Source organism: Streptopelia decaocto, assembly GCF_964273445.1.
Source record: "Streptopelia decaocto genome assembly, chromosome: 7".
Taxonomy (NCBI): Eukaryota; Metazoa; Chordata; class Aves; order Columbiformes; family Columbidae; genus Streptopelia; species Streptopelia decaocto.
In genome coordinates, this window is record NC_138661.1 from 27,161,738 (window position 1) to 27,184,153 (window position 22,416).

The following is a 22,416-nucleotide window of genomic DNA, read 5'->3' on the forward strand; positions in this document are numbered from 1 at the left end:
GCTAAACTGAGGCAGTGTGGTCTGGATGATCGGGTAGTGAGGTGGACTGGGAAATGGCTGAAGGAAAGAAGCCAGAGAGTTGTGGTCAGTGGGACAGAGTCCAGTTGGAGGCCTGTATCTAGTGGAGTCTCTCAATGGTCAGTACTGGGACTAGTACAATTCAGTATATTCATCAACAACTTCGTTGAGGGAATAGAGTGCACTATCAGCAAGTTTGCTGATGACACCAGGCTGGGAGGAGTGGCTGACACTCCAGAAGGCTGTGCTGCCATCCAGAGAGACCTGGACAGGCTGGAGAGTTGGGTGGGGAAAAATATAATGAAATATAACAAGGGCAAGTGTAGAGTCTTGCATCTGGGCAGGAACAACCCCAGGTTCCAGTATAAGTTGGGGAATGACCTATTAGAGAGCAGTGTAGGAGAAAGGGACCTGGTGGTCCTGGTGGACAACAGGATGACCATGAGCCAGCACTGTGCCCTTGTGGCCAGGAAGGCCAATGGTATCCTGGGGTGTATTAGAAGGGTGGTGGTTAATAGGTCGAGAGAGGTTCTCTTTCCCCTCTGCTCTGGTGAGACTGTATCTGGAATATTGTGTCCCGTTCTGGGCGCCTCAGTTCAAGAAGGACACGGAACTGCTGGAGGGAGTCCAGTGCAGGGCAACAAAGATGATTAAGGGAGTGGAACATCTCCCTGATGAGGAAAGGCTGAGGGAGCTGGGTCTCTTTAGCTTGGAGAAGAGGAGACTGAGGGGTGACCTTATTCATGTTTACAGATATATAAAGGGTGAGTGTCACGAGGATGGAACCAGGCTCTTCTTCGTGACAACCAGTGACAAGATGAGGGGCAATGAGTACAAACTGGAACATAAGAGGTTCCAGTTAAATTTGAGAAGAAACTTCTTCACAGTGAGGGTGACAGAACACGGGAACAGGCTGCCCAGGGAGCTTGTAGAGTCTTTTCCTCTGGAGACATTCAAAACCTGCCTGGACACATTCCTGTGTAACCTCCTCTAGGTGTTTCTGCTCCAGTGGTAGGATTGGACTAGATAATTTTTCGAGGTCCCTTCCAATCCCTAACATTCTGTGATTCTGTAATTCTGAGATGCATCTGCAAGGCCTGGGGGAACTGACAGATGAAGTTACTAAACCACTGTCCATCATATTTGAGAAGTCATGGCAGTCCAGTGAAGTTCCTGCTCACTGGAAAAGGGGACAGATAACTCCCATTTTTAAAAAGGGGAAAAAAGGAAGACCAGGGACACTACAGGCCATTGACTCTCACCTCTGTGCCCAGTAAGATCATGGAACAGATCCTTCTGGAAAATATGCTGAGGCACACGGAAAATAAAGAGGGAACTGGTGATAGCCAACACTTAAGGGCAAATTGTGCCTGATAAATTTGGTGGCCTTCTACAGCATCAGTGGATAAGAGAAGAACAACTGATGTCATCTACTTCAACTTGTGGAAATTATTTGATGCCGCCCCACAGGATATGCTTGCCTCTAAATTGGATGGACCACTTGGTGGATACAGAATTGGCTGGATGGTTGCACTCAAAATAGTAGTGATCAATGACTCAATGTCCAAGTGGAGACCAGTGATGTGTAGTGTTCCTCAGGAGTCAGTACTGGGACCGGCACTATTCAACATCTTCGTTGGCAACATGGACAGTGGGATTGCGTACACCCTCAGCAAGTTTGCTGATGACACCAAGCTGTGTGGTGCAGTTGACACACTGGAGGGAAAAGATGCCATCTAGACGGACCTTGATGGGCTTGAGACTTGGCCCCGTGCAAGCCTCATGGAGTTCAACAAGGCCAAGTGCAAGGTCCTACACATGGGTCAAGGGAATCCCAAGCACAAATACAGCGTGGGCAGAGAATGGATTGAGAGCAGCCCTGCGGAGAGGGACTTGGCGTGTTGGTTGATGAGAAGCTCAACATGAGCTGGCAGTGTGCATTTGCAGCCCAGAATACCAACTGTATACTGGCTGAGTCAAAAGAAGCATGACCAGCAGGTTGAGGGATGTGATTCTCCCCTTCTACTCTGTTCTTGTGAAGACTCCACCAGAAGTACTGTGTTCAGCTCTGGGGCCTCCACCAGCGTAAGAGGAACATGGACCTGTTGGGAGAGGGTCCAGAGGAGGGCCACTAAGATAATCAGAGGGCTGGAGCAGCTCTCCTATGAGGAAAGGCTGAGAGAGTTTGGGTTGTTCAGCCAGGAGAAGCGAAGGCTCCAGGGAGACCTTATAGCAGCCATCCAGTACCTAAACGGGGCCTACAGGAAAGCTGGAGAGGGACGTTTCACAAGGGCGTGTAGTGACAGGACAAGGAGTAATGGCTTTAAACTGAAAGAGGGTAGATTTAGATTGGATCTGAGAAAGAAATTCTTCACCCTGAGGGTGGTGAGGCAGTGGGACAGGTTGCACAGAGAAGCTGTGGATGCCCCATCCCTGGAAGTGTTCAAGGCCAGGTTGGATGTGGCAACCTGCTTTAGTGGAAGGTGTCCCTGCCCACTGCAGGGGATTGGAACTAGATGATCTTTAAAGTCCTTTTCAACCCAAACTGTTCCATGATGATTCTATGAAGAAAATCGAGTGAGTATAATTTGAGCGTCTTTGAAATGATCTTAAGGTCATATAAAATGTGTGCTCTTTATATATAATATGTGCTTGCACATACATACAGGTGTGTATATGACTCTAGCCTCCATATTGTTCTTTTATCTAGAAGAAAACTGATTCCGAACAAAATATGTGCGTTTACCACTTAGGGTGTGCGCTTTTACCATGGGTGACCATTGTAGTTAGAATTCATTGCTTTTACCACAGCTTGAATGATTTCCTGAATAGGGGTTTCTGTTGTGCTGTACACTGTTGTATATAGAAATAAACTTTTTAATGCAAATCCCTTTTAAATTCAAATATGTTACAATAATTTGAGCTTCATAATCTTTGCATAAAATGACTATTTAGAATATGAGGTGTTTCTGAGAAAACACCTGTTTGCAATGTATTACTAAGGTTTGCACATCTGAGAATGTCTGGGACATTCTTCATGTTTTAGACAAAGGTTCATTTGACCAGCAGATATCTTGTTTAGTCCAAACCAGAGTCAAGACATCATTTTAACCCAGTACCATGTGTGAATTTGAGAGGTTTCCTGCCCTGGAACCACATTTGACTTTCTCTGTGAATCAAGAATCCAAGACTTCTGTCTTGAGTTTTCTTCCCATTTAGTTCTTGCAGAGACTTGTTTCTAGGCACTTAGACTAGGATAGGTTCATTAGTTGGGTCTAGTGAATGTAAAGCTGCATACTTATGGTTTTTAATTACTAAAATCCAAAGCTCTCAGTAGAGGAGAATTACAATGGTAGAACCAATGATTTCCTGTACATGTGGATTAAGACACAAATATTTAGAAATCTAGGGCTCACTGTGATTCAAATACTTCCTAAACTTACTCAAAAATATAACAATACTTCAGTAGTAGCTCCTGTAACTCATACGGTGTGTTTGCCTCCTTTGTTTTCATCATTTTCATTCTGTAAGGCTTAATTCACTGTCCACTGAATTCAACCATTTTGGAGAAAGTATCCTGTTTCCTACTTTTGGTAAGCCGTACAGTTCACAGTGCTTTAGTTGCCTCGAACATAATGCAGGCCTTGTCATGCTGAAGCACACACTGTGTACCAGGACTATTTCGAGTAGTTTAGCATATATTATACTGCTCAGTTGCTGGCTTACAGGTGGAACTGTTTGGCAGTGGTCTTCTTTACTGAGATATTTGTGTCCATCATATTAACATTTTGAGTAGTATTGAGTAGTTTGTTGCACCATCTGTCCATGAGATCAAAAATATACAATTAGGTTTTATAGAAAAAAAAGGGGGGGTAAAAGTCTTATGGTTGCTTTATCATCACATAAAGCTAATTTATGTTTAAATATATGCTTTTGAGTGCATATACAGCCTCTTCTGTTAATCATGGATTTTTTCTTCCTGGTTACTATCAACTGAGTTGCTGAGAATGTCAAAGTACTTCAAGCTCTTAACATCCATTCTTTTCTACTTACAGGTGTTCATAATAAATTCTTCAAATATATTCTTTCTTGAACCTGCAAATGAAATTAAAGCTCTGCTGGATGAACACACTGATATGTGTAAACGCATTCTTAATATCTACCGTCACATGGTAGTCCAAGTGACTATGGACAAGAAGACATGGTAAAATGCTAATGCTTTTGTCTTAGTTTATAAGTTCACAAGATAAATGTGGAAATTTACTTGTTAGTAAACACAGTAGAGTGGTATTGACTGTGTAAACCTGTTTCTCTAAATCAGTGAATCCATGGGCTTTCATATGACAAGCACCTTACCACAAGGAAAAAGGGTATCTGCTCTGTTAAACCCAATAGTAAGCATCTAGTTAGTTTGAGGCAGCTTAGCCATCACTGAGAAAAGAAGTAAGCTACGAAATACAGACTGCTAGTAAGGAGTGACTGATTACTTTTTTTCCAGAGCATTTTGCTCATGTGTCAAAGTGCTAAAATATGAAAACATACATGAAGCTTTCAGCCTTACTTAGAAATGAACCAAAAAATCCTCCAATGAGCATGGATAACTATTATAATCAGATTTGGGTTGCTCCTAATCTGTAAATGTGTACAGGAGTCTGTGTACTGTTCTACTATTTTACTGTTTTGTTCCTTTCCATTGCTTAAGGTGCCTAGCAAGTACAAGGGACCCCATTTTCAGATTAATTTCTATTATTTTCCCCTGTCCTTTAAATAGCTGTCTCTAATGAGATAATGTAGTGCCACCATTCTCCATTGCAAGGAAGTAGTAGCAAGGGGACTAAGGGGATTTGAAATGGCTGATTTACTCCATTTTAACTTAACTTGCATTCAGTCAGTCACTGGTATTTCCTGAACTCTGGGTAAGGAGAAGTGGTGTTACGTGTCACATGAAACTTGTCTCCTCTTGTGAGGAAATAAGGAGTCAGTTCAAGGACAGACACTGAAAAATTTGGGAGGAATAATAATAAAAACCATATTCCACTAGATTAGTATTTTCTTCCCTGGTTTCACATCACTGTAAAGGAGTTACTCTAGACTGTGATGGCAAAAATTGTGCCGCACAAAATAATGATGAAGTATGTTAGTGATTATGTAACATTGCCAAAACCTGTCATTCATTTAAAAAAAAGAAAAAACAAACAAACTCAGAATGGAAACATAATTAAAACTTTGCCTGTAATTTTAGGCCATTGAAGGTGATAGTATTTGAATGACCTGACAGATGTTTGAGGGTGACAGGGATTCCTCACTCTCAAGTGTGAAAAGAAGATTGGAGTAATTTTTTTTTTTTTTTTGGCAAGAACAAAGTTAGACTGTTTGTAATCACTGTGTCCTGTTTGGAATGTGTTTGATGAAATCAAGCTTGATTATTATCTTTAAAAGTATCCTGGCATATACAGAAGTATAACAAAATGGTAACTCTAAGTTTAATATTGTTTTGCAGGGAGCAGATGCTACTTGTGCTGCTCAGGGTTACTGAATCCGTGCTGAAAATACCACCCCAAACTTTCTTGCAGTATCAAGGAAGAAAAAACTCCACTTTAGCTGGAAGACTTGCAGGACCTCTTTTCCAGGCAATTAAACCTAAATTCGCTTTAATTAATTCAGCTTATTTTTGACCAAGAGATTAGATGCATCAACCACTGCTGGCTGTTTTGTCTTTGTAAATGATTGATAACATTACCCAGATAATGCGAATGGTGTGGGTTAAAGAACTGGCTACATTTGTTTCTCTCTGTCCTGTATTTAATGACACCGTGACAATGGCTTTTGGGGTATCATGAAATTTTAAAAATTGCTGCTCTTTAATTGAGTTGGGATAACAGGCAATGTGGGCATTTCTAGCCTGCTTCCTTGCAAAATTAGCTCAAGTCAGCACAAAGTCTTCTGTGCCATCCGCACCTAACCAGCTGATTTTTGTTTATTCCTTGCAGTAAGATGGAGCGGATCTTTTCAAAGTTTATAGTTACAGATTGCTGTTGTGGTGGCTTCTCTGTAAATAGGATCTGTAAAGTCTCCAGATTCTTCAGTAGGAAAAAAAAGGATACACAAGATACAAATGTGATGAAAACTAATTGAGAACAGTATTACAAAACTCTCTGGCAAAACTTGCAAGATATTGAAAGATGAGTCAAACCAATTGTTCCTGTACTTAAGTTAGAAGCCCATGTTAACATAACACTTGATAATTCATGAAAAGTCTGTGCATACTGGTGAGGAAAAGAATGTCAAGACTACAGAGAAATTTCAGTGGCAGTTAGAGCCTTCCTTTTAAGCAGTAACATTTGAATGTTGTAATCTTATGTTTGGAACCCAACTTTTCTCACTTTATTCTTTTAGACTCTTATAGTAGCTTGGATCAAAGCGAATCTAAATGTCTACATCTCTCGAGAACTTTGGGATGACTTGCTGTCTGTAATGTCATCACTGACATATTGGGAAGAGCTGGCCACTGAGTGGTCATTGACAATGGAGACACTAACTAAAGTATTAGCTAGAAACTTGTATAGCCTGGACCTCAGTGATCTGCCGTTGGACAAATTAAGTGAGCAGAAGCAGAAAAAACACAAAGGCAAAGGTAAGACAACATTGTATACACATCATTTGAATATGAGATGTGTTGAATTTAATCTAAAGTGTTACACTGTAGTGCGTTATGCCTTTCTCCTTTTATCAAAGCAATTAAATAGTTGAGTGCTAATCATAACTTCTTGAAAGTAATAAAGATTATAGATCTAGTAAAAATTAACTAGCTAGCAAGTGGCTATTGCAAGCGCAATTAGAATATTGATCCTGAAATCCAGTGAATGTTGTTTAAAGATGAAATGCAACATGGACATAGTTTTGTTTGGGTACTAATTCATTACTAAGCCATGGTGAAGATAGGTTTTGTCAAAGTGACTTTGTTGGATTATTTAAGAGAAAGGGACTCTTTTAATAATCCATATAAATGGTACCAGTTTTTAAACCGGTTCCTAAACAATGCAGGAAATACTCTGTAGGACATAATATGGGGAGTGGAGGTGGCTAGTTGCTTGTAATGGTGCTGTTACAGAGTTGGTAAGGAACATGAAGTCTGTCCTTCTGGATAGAGGGCTGAGAGTTGCAAAACTGGATTCTCTTCCCAAATCAGAGACTGACTTTCTGCGTGAGACCATCACTTCTGTCTTTGTTTCCACTTCTGTAAAACATTGGTAACAATACTGTTCTCCTTCAAAAAGTGCTTTGAAATCTAATAGTGAGAGGCAGGATTGTGTTTAGGATGAGTAATAAAGATGGAAAAAAAGTGTAATTTTTAGTCCACATTTTACCTCTGTATTCTGATTGATGCAGTTCTCCAGTCAAACCTGAGGCAGTGTGCTTTGTACAAATATCCTAGGGTTTGTCAGTGAGAAGTAATCTGTGTGGATTCTGTCTCTGAAAGAGCATGTCCCTGTAGGCTGTTTGTGCTAAAAACATTTCATATGCTTCTGAATTGCTCATCTTAGGCAGAGGCATTATTCATCCTTTCATTTTGTTCTGGTGTGTGACAACTGAACAAAAATACATTTCTTTGTAGTTGACCATGAGAGGTTGTTTTGTTTTGTTATACTATACAGTTGTCTTCTTTTTCTTGCAAAAGACACAGTTTAAAAAAAAAAAAAAAAGTCTGATGTGGGATAACAATGTGTATAGTTATTTGAATATAGGCTTAAAAACCATGTTGAATCATGTGTATCACCCAGATGGAGCCACATGAGTTTGTTTTAGCCTTCAGTAAAAGTTCCAGAGAAAGCTTCTGTTGTTCAATGGGAGTTGCAGAGTTAAATCAAACTTTGAAAGTAATAAATATCATACAAGTTATGCCTATTGCTTTGGCTCTGTTCACTTGCTAATAATAATGAACTTCTTGTACAAGGACTTACTTTCCAGGAAGATGCCATTTTAATGACTGTAATTGTTTATCAGGTATCATTTTGGATTACATTACTTCAATGTGGATAAGGAAATACATTGCAAAAAATTTTAGTTCACTTTTTTTTTTTAACATACATTTATTTTTGATAGCTCCTCATTTGAGCTTCATTTCCTTCAATATAAATGTCAAATCCAAATTTGTTCCCTCTTTTCTTAATCTTGGAGTAGTATTTTTTTGCAAATTTCCTAAGAGGCGTGTTCTCTGAGCCCTTAATTCCATTTTTTCATTTTTGTATTTCATGTTAAAATACTCCATAATCTTCATTTCATGTTATTCAAATGTCACAAAATGATTTGGGAAAAAACCCCATAATATTAACGGTCTGTATTGTGTGATTTTGTGAGTCTTGTCTAATAGGAACAGCAAAGGAAAAACATATATTTACACATTTTATCAGGCTACAACCTTTGTAAACCCATTTTCTTGTGGTTTTGCACTTGATTGGTCAGAAAATAAAATCGTAATATTTTAATAGCACCAACACTTCTGAAAAAGTTTTACTATCCCTTAGTGTTAAACCTGGCCGAGTGGTTTTATATATTTAAAAACCTTAATGAGCTGTTTAGTTTTTGGAATCATGCTTGCTTTGATAACATTTATTCTATCAAACTTCAAAACTCTTTGAAAGAAGACAACTACACATATCTGATGATACCAGAGTAGAAGTGATTTGATTCGCAATTCTATTTTTGCAGGAGCTGGGCACGAATTCCCCAAGTCTTCCGTTGATAAGTCCTTTTCTAGAGGCTGGAGCCGTGATCAACCTGGGCAGGCGCCGATGAGACAACGCAGCGCTACAACCACTGGCTCTCCAGGAACAGAAAAGGCAAGAAGCATCGTACGGCAGAAAACAGTTGGTACGTATCTGTGAAGCTGATGTGTTATTTGAGAGAGGGTAAAGAATTAATAACTGACTTTCGTATCAGCATGGATAACTTCCACAAAAATATACTGTCTATAATAATGAGTTAAATGTGTAAATTATGCAGCCTTATGTGCTTTGAGTGTAGTTCAATAATTTGTGGTTACTAGATTTACAGTTACTGCAAGTGAAAGTAATCCAGTTGATGTATTAAATCTTAGTGAGTTTGATCACATGCTTAAGCTGGATTGGAAAAGTAATACTGTTGTATGTATAAGAAAGAGAAAAAAGCAGGAATGGTTTGAGCAATGGTATGGATAGGTGAGTAATAGAAGCCTTTTAAAGTGCATGTTTTCATAAGCAATGCAGAAAGTAGGTTGAGTATTTTCCAACTGTGCAAAGAAAAGTGTGATAAATATGTATATGTCTGCATAATTTATAAAATATGTTGTTTTTTGCTATATTCTGAATCTTGCATTAGTGGAAGATTGGCACAGATGTATGCAATTCTCCATTTCTGAGGTCATCTGTTCCTCAACTTTATTATTTGCAGATACTCCTTCCTGTGTTAGAAATGAGTGATACTAAACAGTGCTTTAGGTGGATTGCTCAAAAGAAGACTCATTTACATTCCTGTAATTTTCTCAGAATATCTTAACATGAGCCGGACTACAATTTCTTTAACTCTGTATCATCTTTATGATCTCAGTGCTATCCCTTATGTAAAGGAAAATTAAGCTGATTTTATTTTTTTATTTAAACGAAGAACTTTTAAGGAATGTGTCTTGCTCTTGTACTGTCTCTGTAGCAGTAGTGGCTTCAGTTGTTGTGTGTTGTTGCTTCACTGGTACTTCTTGGTAGTAGATGCATTCTGACACAGTTTTAGAACCCAGGGATCCATATTGGCAGTTGAATATGTAATTGTGTTGGCTTTTTAGAAATTAACATTTACTTTTATTTTCCAAAAATATTTGAAATTAATTTTTTTAAGTCACAAAGATTATCTAGTCAAAGTTTTTATTTGAATGTTCATCAAAATTCTCAATTTAAAAAAATTGTTTTCTCATGGGGCTTTTGTTGGTATGGGAGAGTTATTTTTTCTGTAAGCAGTACGGGCGTGAGAAAATGAAGTCACTACTCCAAAATTTCGTGTCCATTCAAATGGTACACAGCTTTTCCTGTATCTCATGCTGACAGCATTTAGTTTGAATGAAGTTTTCCTTATGGGTCACAGGTATTTTAAATGTAATTTCTGCTTCTCTGTGGATTGCCTGTGTTTAACTGTTGCAGTGTTTTGTTTTGTTTTGTTTTTAAATCTTAATTGTCTTAACAAGGTAAAGCTCATGTTAAAATTTCTCCTTCCCAAATTGTTAGTATTTCAGATACTCTGTCAGAAGGTTATGTTGTTTGGTTAATTTATTAATGGTTTTGTTTTGCTGCTATTTGAAAGATGGCTATCTGTATGAGGTTAGCCCTAAAATTACTGAAATTTATCCTAATCAAGCTATATGTTGACCTGTTTAGCAGCAAACTAATCCGATTTTAGTTTCACTGTACTTTACCTTCCATGGCTTTGTTCCTTTCCTCCAGTTACCGCACATATTTGATATTAATAAGCCAAGTTTGTATTACTGTAATCAGTTGAAATTTCAGCTCTATAGAATACCATCTGTGGACAAGCATCACAGGATTAGTATGATGATTTTTAAAGATGAAACATCCAAAAAGGTTAGCCAGAGCCAGAATCCCAAACTCTTCCATTTTTTAAGATGTTAATGAAGAATATGTTACAAAAGCATGTGTCAGTTTAAGTGTCTGCAAACAGCTGCTTGTTATTGTCTCTCAGGTCTGCTAAGAGAGCTCCTTCGGATCCTTCTTAATCTGTGCCAGTTAACATAGGGTCACATTAAAAAAACCCACCTGTTTTATAGTCACAATAAGTGAAATTTTCTACAGAACATTTTGTTGGTCAGATCTTCTCCTTCAGTTTAACATTAGCTCTGCATGCTAAGTCTGGAATTTAGTCAGACTTCAGATATGTTGCATGATATCTGATGCGTAGTATATTTCTTTTGATTGTGAGTAATATACTCTTTATATCTGAGTAGGGGGGATGTGCATGTTGAATATTTTCTGGTAAGAAAAAGCTGGGGTTTCTTTTTCATCTGCTTTATGTTGTACGCAGTTTGTGTACATCTGTGCACCTCTATTTTTTGAGCCATCCTCATGCCAGCACACATTTATTGCTGCACCAAATTTGTGTGTGTGTGTGTTACTCAAAATTCACAGCTTTTCTGATGTGCAGCGTGTACATTTTTAGCCTGAACTTATGTAAAGTAATTTTTGGAAAAGGGCCTTTAAACATGATATGCATATGGGTTGAAAAATCCTCTGTAGGGCTAGATACATAATTTATGGCTTAGGAAGGAGATTCCAGTCCTATAAAAATATTGGATTTGAAAGAATTTACTAATCTTATGTTCTGTTTTTGTCTATAAACAACGGCGGAAGGTTATAAACTCTCAGATACCTAGTCCACATCCTGGTATTAAGTCTGCCTCTACTTAACTATATAATTGAATGTAACACATTATATTTAAAATAATAGTAAGCTGAGATCACATTACTGTTTTACTTCACCTCAAAGTTAATTTTCCTTTCAATAATAATACACTGCAATTTTTCCTTCAAAAGTTTCTGTAAAATTTCCACCTTACAAATTGTAATGGGTTTTTCTGCCCTCCCGTTACTAGTATCAATGTCATATGATGGAAAAGATCCAGTCAAATTACAAGGGACATTTTATGTTAAGATCTGCAATCAACACAGTATCTAATCTCCAAAGCTTGGTTTATTTAAAATTGTAGAATTGTTTAGGTTGGAAGAGACTCTTAAGTTTTACTGTGTACCTTGTTATTTTTTCTTTTGCCTACATTCATTTTAAGATGTGCAATGGTGAATGTGATGCGTCTATCACTGTATCCTGAATTTTATTATTGTATCTCTTAAACAAAGAGATGTCAAAGCCATACACATAATGTTAAAGTTGTTTTTTTTTTTAATTGGTAGCTTTTTTTTAAAAATGCTAAACTACATTTAATATCGGATGGCTTCAGTCTTTAAATGTCTGTCTTTCAGAATTGTTTTTTCAAACTGGTGTTAAGACTGCACTGAAGTTATGCTGCATTTGTCAAATGTGTTTTCTGCCCTATGTCTGTTGACCTACCCAAGTTATCTGCATGTTGCTGTTAGAGACAATTCTTTAACCTGATTTAGAAGTGTGATGTGCTCCATTTTTGCTGCACTCCATTTGTGTACTTCTGATTCCCATACAGATCAGGAGCACTGAGATTCTAAGTCTATAGTCCCTGTTGTTTTGAAAATATATAGAGAGAACTTCAGAGACTGATTGAATATTGTACTGATGGTATTTAGGTAAGATACACTGAAGTTTCCTTTAAAAATGTTGATCAGCAACTATTTTAAAACAAGTTATGAAATTTGAAACAGTTTGAAAATGAAGCTGTTTGAAACAGTGAATATTACTTTTTTAAGACCTTCAAGTGTACTTTGAGATTGACTGCAGTATTGGTTCTTGCTATGTCTTACTCTGACAAAGGAAAACAAATATCATAAAGATTCATTTAAAACCTGTTAGAAAAGCTGCAGATACAACCTTGATCCTGATGCCACAACTCTTATGAAAGGACCAGTTTAGCAAGATTTATTCAGTATTGACTAAAAGCCAGACCCTATGGACAAGAAACATTTTAATGCTTTCTGTTGTCAAACCATTTCACTTCAGTCACTTCATTTTTAGTGTGGAACTAAAACAATTGTATTGCAGATTTCTCCACACAGAACTTGTCATTTTCCCCTTATGCTTTTGAATCTCTTTTGGAGAATCATGAATGCAAGAGTATGGCTATGTGTAAAATTCAGAGATGCCTTTTCAGGAGTAAACCAAAGGAAGCTAGAAAAATGCAAATGTAGCATAAGTTGCAAGTTGCTTTTTCTTGTTAAAAAATTCAAGTTCCAAGTGCTTGTGGAGTGACTTTAACTTCGATTTTTCAACCCCTGATGCAATAGGAAAAAAACAAGTGTTAATTAGCTTCTTGATTTTGAATGCAAAATCTCTGTAATCTTCATAATAAAGGCATTGTTGCTGCTTTACATAAAAGTTGAAAACTCAAAATGTCTTATGTGTCCACTGATTTTTTTTCTTTCTTACAGCTCTGCCAGTATCTGCCGTGCTGAAATGTTTTAATTTTTGAATTTTCTTCCTTTTTATCTTTGTTTTCTCTGTTGCTGCTTTTTCTGTGACACAAGCCTTTCATTATAGTCACTCTTCTTTTTTCCTTCCCCACTTCTTTCTTTTCCTTTTTAAAGCCATGAGAAGCCGATCCATTGGTGAATGTGCTCTGCCATCGGCCTATATACGCAGTGCTAAAAGTGCTCCTGTTCTGATCCATACTTCCAAACCCTTCTTGCCTGATATTGTTCTCACTCCCCTTTCTGATGAGCTTTCAGGTAGTGCCACCTCTGCTAATTTCTGCACCCCCTTTACCACTTTTTTAAACCTTCTGCTTTCAAATTCTGCTAAGTCATTAAATTTTTTGAAGTAAAAAATACTTGGGGGATGGGGGGAGAGGGGAAGAGATTAAGAAAGAATATTTTGAGTTGTGTAAAATACCATGCTATTTTGCAATTCATTCTGGAACTGTTAGAAGTTAGTGCTGTGCCAATGTTTACTGTCATAAAAGTGAAAATTGGAGAAATCTCTTGCTTTTTCAATTTATTCGTAAGAAGTAATATAGCAGCTGTCTACCAGAGACTACAAATAATCTGAAGCTTTTATTTGTGACGAGTGAGGAAGGAAAGGAAGAACAGAATTTTACTTTGATTTGCCATTTACATCTTCCTACGTAAATCTTTGAATACAGTGTCATAGATGTTGTGTGGACAGCCATGGTAATGACATACTGTAGCTCCCATGAAAAAAGAATGTCTGAAGTGTATGGTATCATATAATATACTTTACAGTATGTCTGATTTTCGTTAATATATAGAAACATTTAAAAATCTATACAGTTCGGAATCCTGAAGTGCTGTGTTTTGGTATTTTCCAAATGATCCATTTTTTACAGAGTTGTTTTCCTCAACATTGTTTTGTCCAGCAGGGTGGTTGGCTAGAAGTGTGACACTAGCTTTCTCTGGATAATTTTCTTTGAACAAATTGATTCAACAATTAGAATTAGCACAGATTATAGAAGTGCATGCATGAAGGTTTACAGAGAATGTTTTTTTCCTGTACTTCAGCTCTTACATAGCTGTAACTTAGTAGCGTGTTAAGGCTGTCAATCACATTATGCCTTTGTCTAAAGGAGTGAAAAAAAAAAAAGAAAGAGAGCACAGTGGGAGCACTGTATATATAATGAAAACTGTGTAGAAATATGAGGACTTTATGGCAGTAATTTTTTAATGGAAGATAGGGGGGGTTTTGTTGTGGGATTTTTTTCTTTTTTTTTTTTTTTTTAATTTTTGTTCCATTTCCCTTTGTTACTCAAGAGGTATCAAGAACTGTATTTTCATAACTGTATTTTGTTATGTGTCCAAAATTAAGTTGTATTGTGAAACAGAAACTTGGTGCCTTAGTATTCAATCTGTAAACATAAATGGAGAATCAGGAAGGTTCGAGGAACTGACTCTAGAGAGATCAGACTTTCACAGTGAAAAATTATGACATACTTGAATGCAAATCTTGACCTCACAAAGAATAGAAAAACACGAATTGTATGTAATAAATTAATAAACATATGAGTGCAAAAGATACCTCTTCTGAGATAAAATATTAGAACTTAGAAGATAGGGGCTTTTTTTTAATAGGAATGATACATGAACAACCGATTAGTAAATAGATCTTCCCTGGCCATAACATTTTTGGAAATAATCGGTTCTTAATGAAGATCTTAAGAGCACTTGCAGGGGGAAATGAGCTTTTACAGTGAACTGTTATTTTTTCATATAGTCACTGATAATTAATCCCATCTTAAAGAAGGCAAAAGTTTTTTTGCAGTCAATTTTATTATCCATATTTCTGAAAAGTCCTTGCTTGCATCTTCTAGTTCTTCTACAGTGTGCAAAACTAGATAGCTCTCTTGCTGTTATTGTTCCTGTTGATACTTATCCCATACAAAAACTGCATAACCAATGTAATTTTTAAAAGTAAAATAATTTTACAGGTCTTTGCCCTTGTAACGTAGAAAATGTCCTTGGCACTTCCTGGTTTTGTTATCTTCTCAAACAAATGGGTTTTGAAACAGCTTTGTGATGTGCCCAAGAATCTTGAACATTGTCAGAAAACTAAAAAGCTCTAGTGAAGAAAAGCAACCTGTTGGAGTGTTGATGGGGAAGCAGCTGAGTAAAGGAAACACTATCCACTAGATCAGAGTGCACTTTGCTCTTTTAATTTTCTGCACTTTTTATCGCGTGCTCTCTCCTTTTCCTTTTTTTTTTTTTTTTTAACATGGGGCTTTGTTATTGTCCTTGTCTTTTCTTCTTACAGTAAATATATTCTTTTCTGAAAGCCTTCTGTGTCCAGACATACAGCATGTAATTTGGGAAGTAATCATATTGTTTCTATCATAATCATGCTTTAAGAAATGAATTACGTTTAGCTGGCTGTGACAGCCCTTCCTCTTATTGCATGATTACATGAATATCCATGTTATCCCAACTGACTGTCAGATCCAACACAATTTGAAGGAGAGGATATATTTCAAATGATTCCAAAATAATAAGGTGCCCTAATCTTAAGTTTTCTTAAGTAGTATTCAGCTCCTTTTTAGCTGTGACACTCCTTATTGAAAGATTGACTTACTGAATACTGAATCTTGACAGATAGTCCAAAAGAAAGCATTTATGCCAAAACATTTACCTTAGGTATATTGATTTTCAAGCTCAATATTCACATCTAGTAATCTAACATCATCAAGGGTGCTTTTCCTAAGATTGTAATTCCTTTGTGTAGTTTCTAAGTTACACTGTATTTCTATTTGCAGAATATTTGCAACTTTTCAATAGGATCCAGAAAGCAGAAATGGAGATTTCTGCTTTAGGATGTTTCATTAGCAAAGTGATTTGGTGTAGTGCAATTGTTGCAAATCTGCAATATTTCTAAAAATAACTTTTCTTTTAGCCTGTTAGAATCATAGGAAAACCAGTCTTACATGTTTACAGGATAACTAGCAAAATAACCATTTGTCCCTTGAACTGTTGAGGATTTTCAGGTGCAAGACCACTTGTGAAGAACAGTGTCAGTGAGTTAGGCAAGGTTCCTGGAAGCAATTGGCCACAATTGCAGACTCATGAACTGCAGGTGGGAGATTTTTCCTCATCCACTGGGACTGAAAGTGGCAAAGGAAGTATTAACATGAAAGGGAGATATATAGTATGCCTTTACAACTATGTTCCCTAATCAGTAAATAATCATTAAGATGAAATATAAAGGAATAGTCATTGTAATGTCAATATGGTTGTAGTTAATCTTTAATCCCTGAAACTCACAGAATGAATGTGTTCTTATAAAAGAATTGCAGTGAAAGCTGAGAAGCAAAATGTGTTATTTTTTCTCTGCTTTCTGAACTAACTTTCCGTGATGAAATATAATCTTGTCCCAGTGTCCTGTGGGAATCTCCTACTTGCACTCATGCTGTCTTGCCAGAATGTTTCTCTCTATGAGTTTATATTTTAGCTTATCTATCCTTCTGCCTTCTAGCAGAAAGAGGAGAGGTAAGGTTGATTTACGTGGGTGAGATTGGCTAGAACTACCAATTTCAATCTCTTCCTCGCTGTAAGGTATTAGAAACCAGGCCAGCGTTTCTCAGCAGTGCATACAGTGTGTCAGAGACACAGCCTTCTCGTGCACAATTGCAATGTAGTTAGTGAAAACTCCTTGGGAATTGATAGTGTCCCAGTGTGCAAGGGTGAGCCCTGGCTGTGAAGGAGCTGTTCGTTTGGGTTTTTAAACATTGTATTTGCAGTGCTGATCCTGCAGTAACACTATATTTTTCATTTCCTTAGTTTCTTCCTCTGATTTACAAAAAAAGAAATCTCTATTGACACAAGCGCTACACATTTGTTTGAAAATGTTTGTCTACTTGTATGTGCTAGTCATGCATATGTGAGCACCTAAAATTAGTACTGGATCAACACTGAAATAAATCTAGCTGAATTTGTTTCAATGTGCGGAGCTGCTTGGCGTGCACTTGGAGTTCTACATCCAGTAATTTTTAACATCCTAGAAAAACATAATCACTGTGTGCATGCAGAGTATGCAGTCCTCAGGCTGCTGCTTTAGATAAGCTTGAGTTTATAAAAAGTACGAAAGATGCATATTGAGGGCTCAAGATCAGATTTGTGTATTGTAGTTACATGTGTTAATCCCACGTATAACATTATCATACATAGTTTTGACTGAATCATATGATCCTTTGTTTGCAGCTGTAAGAAATGCCTTTGAGACTATATAAACATAACCTGTGTATATTTCTGTCTGAGTCAACAGTTTGAAATAACAGTCCCAAGTAGAGCGAAACAGCATTCTTTTCAGAGAGTGTTAATTCACATAGCTAGTAATAAGTTGAACAAGAACAGTGAGAAATTTGTTGCTTATCAAAGCTGAAGAGAGGGGAAAGGGATAATGAATTGTGTAGTATATATACAATGATTTTTAGTCCATGTTTGTCTTTTGAAATAGCTTGGATATCTACTCTCTTTTTCCGATATAGATCTCTGAATTCCTTGTTTAATAGCTTCTTTACAGTTCAGTAAACTTTGTATCAGGTCAATCTCTAATTTTCAAATTTTAACGTCTCTGAAAAATTGAGCATGGAAATACCACTTTTGATCTTGCAACACGTACATTTAGTGAAGTACAGATGTAGCTCATTCCTCCAGTTTATATGCTTTGCTCACAAGAAAAATGCGAGAAAATTCAGCTCCAGCTCTAACTTTCTCATAAAAGTGTGAGCAATTTAAAGCAGCTTTTTAAGTCGACTTCAGATAATCATTACTAAATATTACTGAAATAGGTATAGAGATCCATGCAGTAATGATTTGAAATATTTTAAAATTAATTCAACATAGTTTCTTTGCTTTGGCAGTAACACGTCAGATTTAGGGGAGGGAAAGGGGCTTAAATTTTGTGTTGATCTTAAGTAGATTTGCCATTTTAGTCCTGAAGATAAGGCCCCTAGATAGACCAACAAGGTAAGTCTGTTTATTGTGGCAAGTAACTCTTGTTGATGTTCATTTAAGCTGTTTATTGTTATTCCTGACTTTAAAAGCATAACTACAACTAAGTGGTAGATAGTAAAAATAAATCTGGGGAATAAGGAATTCTGTCAAAACCAAACCAATAGAAAATTGAGAAAGCTGTTTTTACCTCACTGTTCAAGGGATAGTGTGAATTCTTGCAATTAATTGAACTGTCTGCAAGAGATTCTTAGTCTTGCCCACACCAGTGATTTTATGGTATGTGGTGTGCCTATAACATCAGGAAATCTGGAGGCGAGTCTGGAGGTTCTTTATTTTTGTGGATGATGCTAAGTGGGCTGAAGATACTTCTGTATGATTCCTAGGTGATCTATGTTGGAACTGCAGCTTTCATTACAGTTAACTGTGATTTGTACTGATGCTGATATATTAGCAGTCTGCAGAGACAAGGATTCGCTAATTTAAATGGTCATAAGAAATGTTCTGGTCTTTTCAAAAACAGAAGAGGTTTTACTCTAATGTCACCTGTTGTGAGGCTGCAGGATGTTTTTCAGTAGCAGGGTCCTTAACTTGGTAACTCCCATAAATGCCATATTTGCTCGAGTAAAACTGGGCAAGGAGGAGGAAGTAAGCTTTTATGAAGTATTTAGTTTCACATTTTGAAAGTGAGAGACAAAACATTCTTCTAGAGAAAAAGGTATATCCTTAAATTATCCATTATGAATAGTAATCTTTTCTGTATAGGACTAGCTCTTCCATGTAATTTAAAAGCTTTAGTCTTTAGGTATACACTATATTATATACGCCATAATATTCATAATTGTATGCTAGTATTCTTTCCGGTATTTCAGTAGTTCATACATACTCATACAAGTTATGAAAAAAGTAATAGTTTGACACTTCAATAAACAATCCTAATTTTCCAGAAAACTTACTTGTTCTCTTTAGACTCTTGCATTTTTCCGAAGATGTAAATTCCACGACGGGTACTACTGTTAAGCTAATTTGTATTCCAGGTAACCATGTCCTGAATGAACTAGACGGCATAATATTGGTTGAATTATTGAACTTATTGGCACAGCCCTAGCTTTAACTGTATTTCCAAATGTTTCATGGTCTCACTGTTCGTTCTCATGCATGTTAACATTTAAAACTGTGTTCTGATGGTCTAACTCATTTATATTACATTCTGTACTGGATATTACGTGCGTGTGTTTTTAACACTAGTACTGGAAAAAGTATCTTTGTTGTCCTTAAGAAAACAAGGCTCTGAATTTTCCTGGCTTTTAAAGTCACGTCATTAGGCTGTAGTGGTAAATACATGTTGTCTTTGGATGTAAATTTTAGTGCATGTTACATATACTTTTTTCCTACAGACATTGATGATGCTCAAATTCTTCCACGTCCACCTCGAGTCAGACATTTTTCACAGAGCGAGGATGCTCCAGGTGAAGTTTTTGGTGCATTAAATGAGGAGCAGCCACTGCCACGAAGCAGCAGCACCTCTGACATCCTGGAACCATTTGCAGTTGAACGAGCCAAAGGTGCAGTTCCTGTCATTGACAGTTCATCCCATCATGCTCCAAGCTTACAGAGTTCCACTGAGACCTCTTCAATGCATAGATCCACTGAAAGCCATATCACTGATACAAATAGCAGAGAGTCCTCCTTGGAAGTTGGGGATAGTATTTATGATCATCTTTGTCATTTAATAGGGCCGGTAGAATTTGCAAACACAGCCTTTGAACAAAGCCAATATGTTGACCTTGAAGGTGAAGATGATCTCCTTTCCTCCCTGAGAGAATATCTTAAAGAAAAAGAAGAACTTTGCGGTAACTTTGAGATAGATAAATGCGAGGCTTCTGCTCACGAAGTTGATACATCAGTAAATAAGAATGATAGATTACCACTGGATGGATTAGAAAATAGAGATCAGACCAGTCAATGCACGAATAGCATCACTGTTACAGAAAGAGACGATAACACAGAGCTGCACCTAGAACAAAACCAAAGTGGCTTTATAAGTAATATTGCACCTACTCCAGTAGACGTTTTTACGAGAAATCAAGCGCTCGATAAAGCCAGACAGTTAAATATTGATAAACAATGTGAAAGTGTGTTTGATCATGGGTCAAGTAGTCCTAGCAGCAAAGAAGGGAAGAGATACCTGTACAGGCAAGCAGCCACTGAAGCTGATGTAGATTTAGTTGTGGAAACAGCAGTAGCTGAAAAGCATAAAGGTGCCCAGTTTAATGAAAAAGTAACCAACTCACGTGTTATGCATGCAAAGAAAATTCTTCCTAAAGCACAAGTTAACTCTCAAATGGCTCACATCACAGGCACAAGCAAACCATCACCAACTAAAAGGAGTTTATCTGAAACTGTAACTCATAGGGCCAAAATAATGAAAATAACGACTAGAAAAAGAAATAGCGTTCATGTTACTTTTAGGCCATCTACAGAATCGGTTCAATTTTACAATCCTCTTGAGAGCAAAGAGGCTGCTTGGAAAGCAAGACTTCGTAAACTCAGTGGCTTCAGTAGTAGCGGTAGCGGTAGCAGCAACAGCAGTACCAGTGCGAGCACCAGCTCATCCACTGTCACGGAGCTGGTTAGACCTGGAATGTATAGACCTCTAGATGCAATCAATGCTGCTTCAGCTGGCAGCAAGCAAAGTAAGGAATCTACAGAAACTCAAGCACCCATGTTGCAAAAAGAAGGTATTGCAATTAATCAGTTCCATAATCGTAGTGCCTTTAGAGCACCAGGTCAGGAGTCAACACAACAGCAGGGCTCCCTGGGTGGTGTTTATAAAACTGTTGTCCATGCTCTTTCGAAGCCGAAGGCAAATGTTTCCCCACAGAGGCAGAACAGAATGCCAGCAGAGGCTCCACTGAGGGATCTGTACAGTCATGTAATGGGCTATTTTGGAAGGAAAGCTGCAGGTGAGCACTAACAGTGTGCAGAGTGCAAAAGGAGAAAGGCAGCACCAGTTTGGCTTAATGCAACTGAAGCAAGCTCTGATAAGCAATCAAAAGGCTTTGGGATGATCACTGCTTTCCCTGTTTCGTTATGCATGCGCCTACAGCCAGCTCATTTTTCTCCCAGCATAAGTTACTTTTACATACTTTAAATTACTAATTTCCCCTCTTCAAAATATTTAGTCGAACCTCTTTGCTGCTGAAGACCATCTGGTTAGGGAGGAGGAAGAGACAGTAAATGACCTAATAAGCCTCGAGTGTTTTGAATTTTCATCTACCATGCAGAGCCCTAAAATTTAGCCTACCAAACGATTGGAATATGCATATTTTATCAAAATGTGCTATTCCACTCTGAGTGTAGTTTGATTGTGAGAAGGACCTGGCTTGAACTAGTTGTATTTCTGGTTCATTTAGTGTGTCTTCTTTTTCCTCCTCCTTTTCCTCCTCCAATACAAAAAAGCCCCTCAAATTTACATTTGGAGGTCACTTTAGATAACTTTAAAAAATAGTCTTAAACAGAAATCTCTTAATACCGGAATGATTTCATTCTGACAATTCTCTGTGAGTCTAATCATATTCATTGTTTAAATCTTTTTCAAAACATGCTGTAGGCCTTTCTGTATTCATTCATCAAAATGGATGCTGTTACATCTTGGCAACATCTTTCATCGCTTTCTTTTTTCTTGGAATTGTGGATGTTCATGAAGGTCTCATGATGGTCCTTCTCCTGCTAACTATGAGACCTCTGTGGACTGATCAAAAAAGAAGGCTGTCGCTCTAATATCCATTGTCTTAGTTCACATCTTAACCTTAAATGAACAATAAATTAACTTTCAGCAGTAATGTAGGTTTTCTTTTCTCCCATTGTTATGCTGGCATGATTAACAGAGGATTCTGTAACGCATCCTGCATCGAGATGTTAATGCCACCTGAGGGCAGTCTTTGTAAGCATAGGACCAGCAGAACGTGACTGTCATGGGTCTCAAAAAAACTATTTGCTTCTCTGCAGAATCTGGACTTTTGAAAAAGGGAGATCTAGAAAGCACTATTTTTCGAAGTATATTTTATTGGAAATTTGTAACATTTAGCAGAGCCTCAATATTAGAATAAGCTTCACTGTGGTCTCATGAGAAGACATGGAGGGACAAATTCTTACAGAGAAAACCTGAACTGGAAAAACTGGAAGATTTTAAAGGCTACGATTGCAAAGTCACGTGTAACAGCCACAGTTCAATATGAACAGTATAGTTATATCAAAAATATAA

At 37.3% G+C, this 22,416-nt stretch overlaps 1 protein-coding gene across 8 annotated transcripts in view; it reads left to right on the forward strand.

Moving 5' to 3' along the window:
- The window catches only part of RALGAPA1 (Ral GTPase activating protein catalytic subunit alpha 1), a 141,060-nt gene that overhangs the window by 34,729 nt on the left and 83,915 nt on the right, over nucleotides 1-22,416 (forward strand). For 4 of the 8 annotated variants that reach the window (XM_082057748.1, XM_082057742.1, XM_082057745.1 and 1 more), the window contains exons 13-18: nucleotides 4,074-4,222; nucleotides 5,519-5,648; nucleotides 6,415-6,652; nucleotides 8,728-8,889; nucleotides 13,284-13,424; nucleotides 19,547-21,115. In XM_082057748.1, the coding sequence (XP_081913874.1) occupies nucleotides 4,074-4,222; nucleotides 5,519-5,648; nucleotides 6,415-6,652; nucleotides 8,728-8,889; nucleotides 13,284-13,424; nucleotides 19,547-21,115 (2,389 nt within the window). The remainder of the gene's footprint in view (nucleotides 1-4,073; nucleotides 4,223-5,518; nucleotides 5,649-6,414; nucleotides 6,653-8,727; nucleotides 8,890-13,283; nucleotides 13,425-19,546; nucleotides 21,116-22,416) is intronic. The other 4 variants (XM_082057747.1, XM_082057749.1, XM_082057746.1 and 1 more) reach the window with 3 other exon arrangements.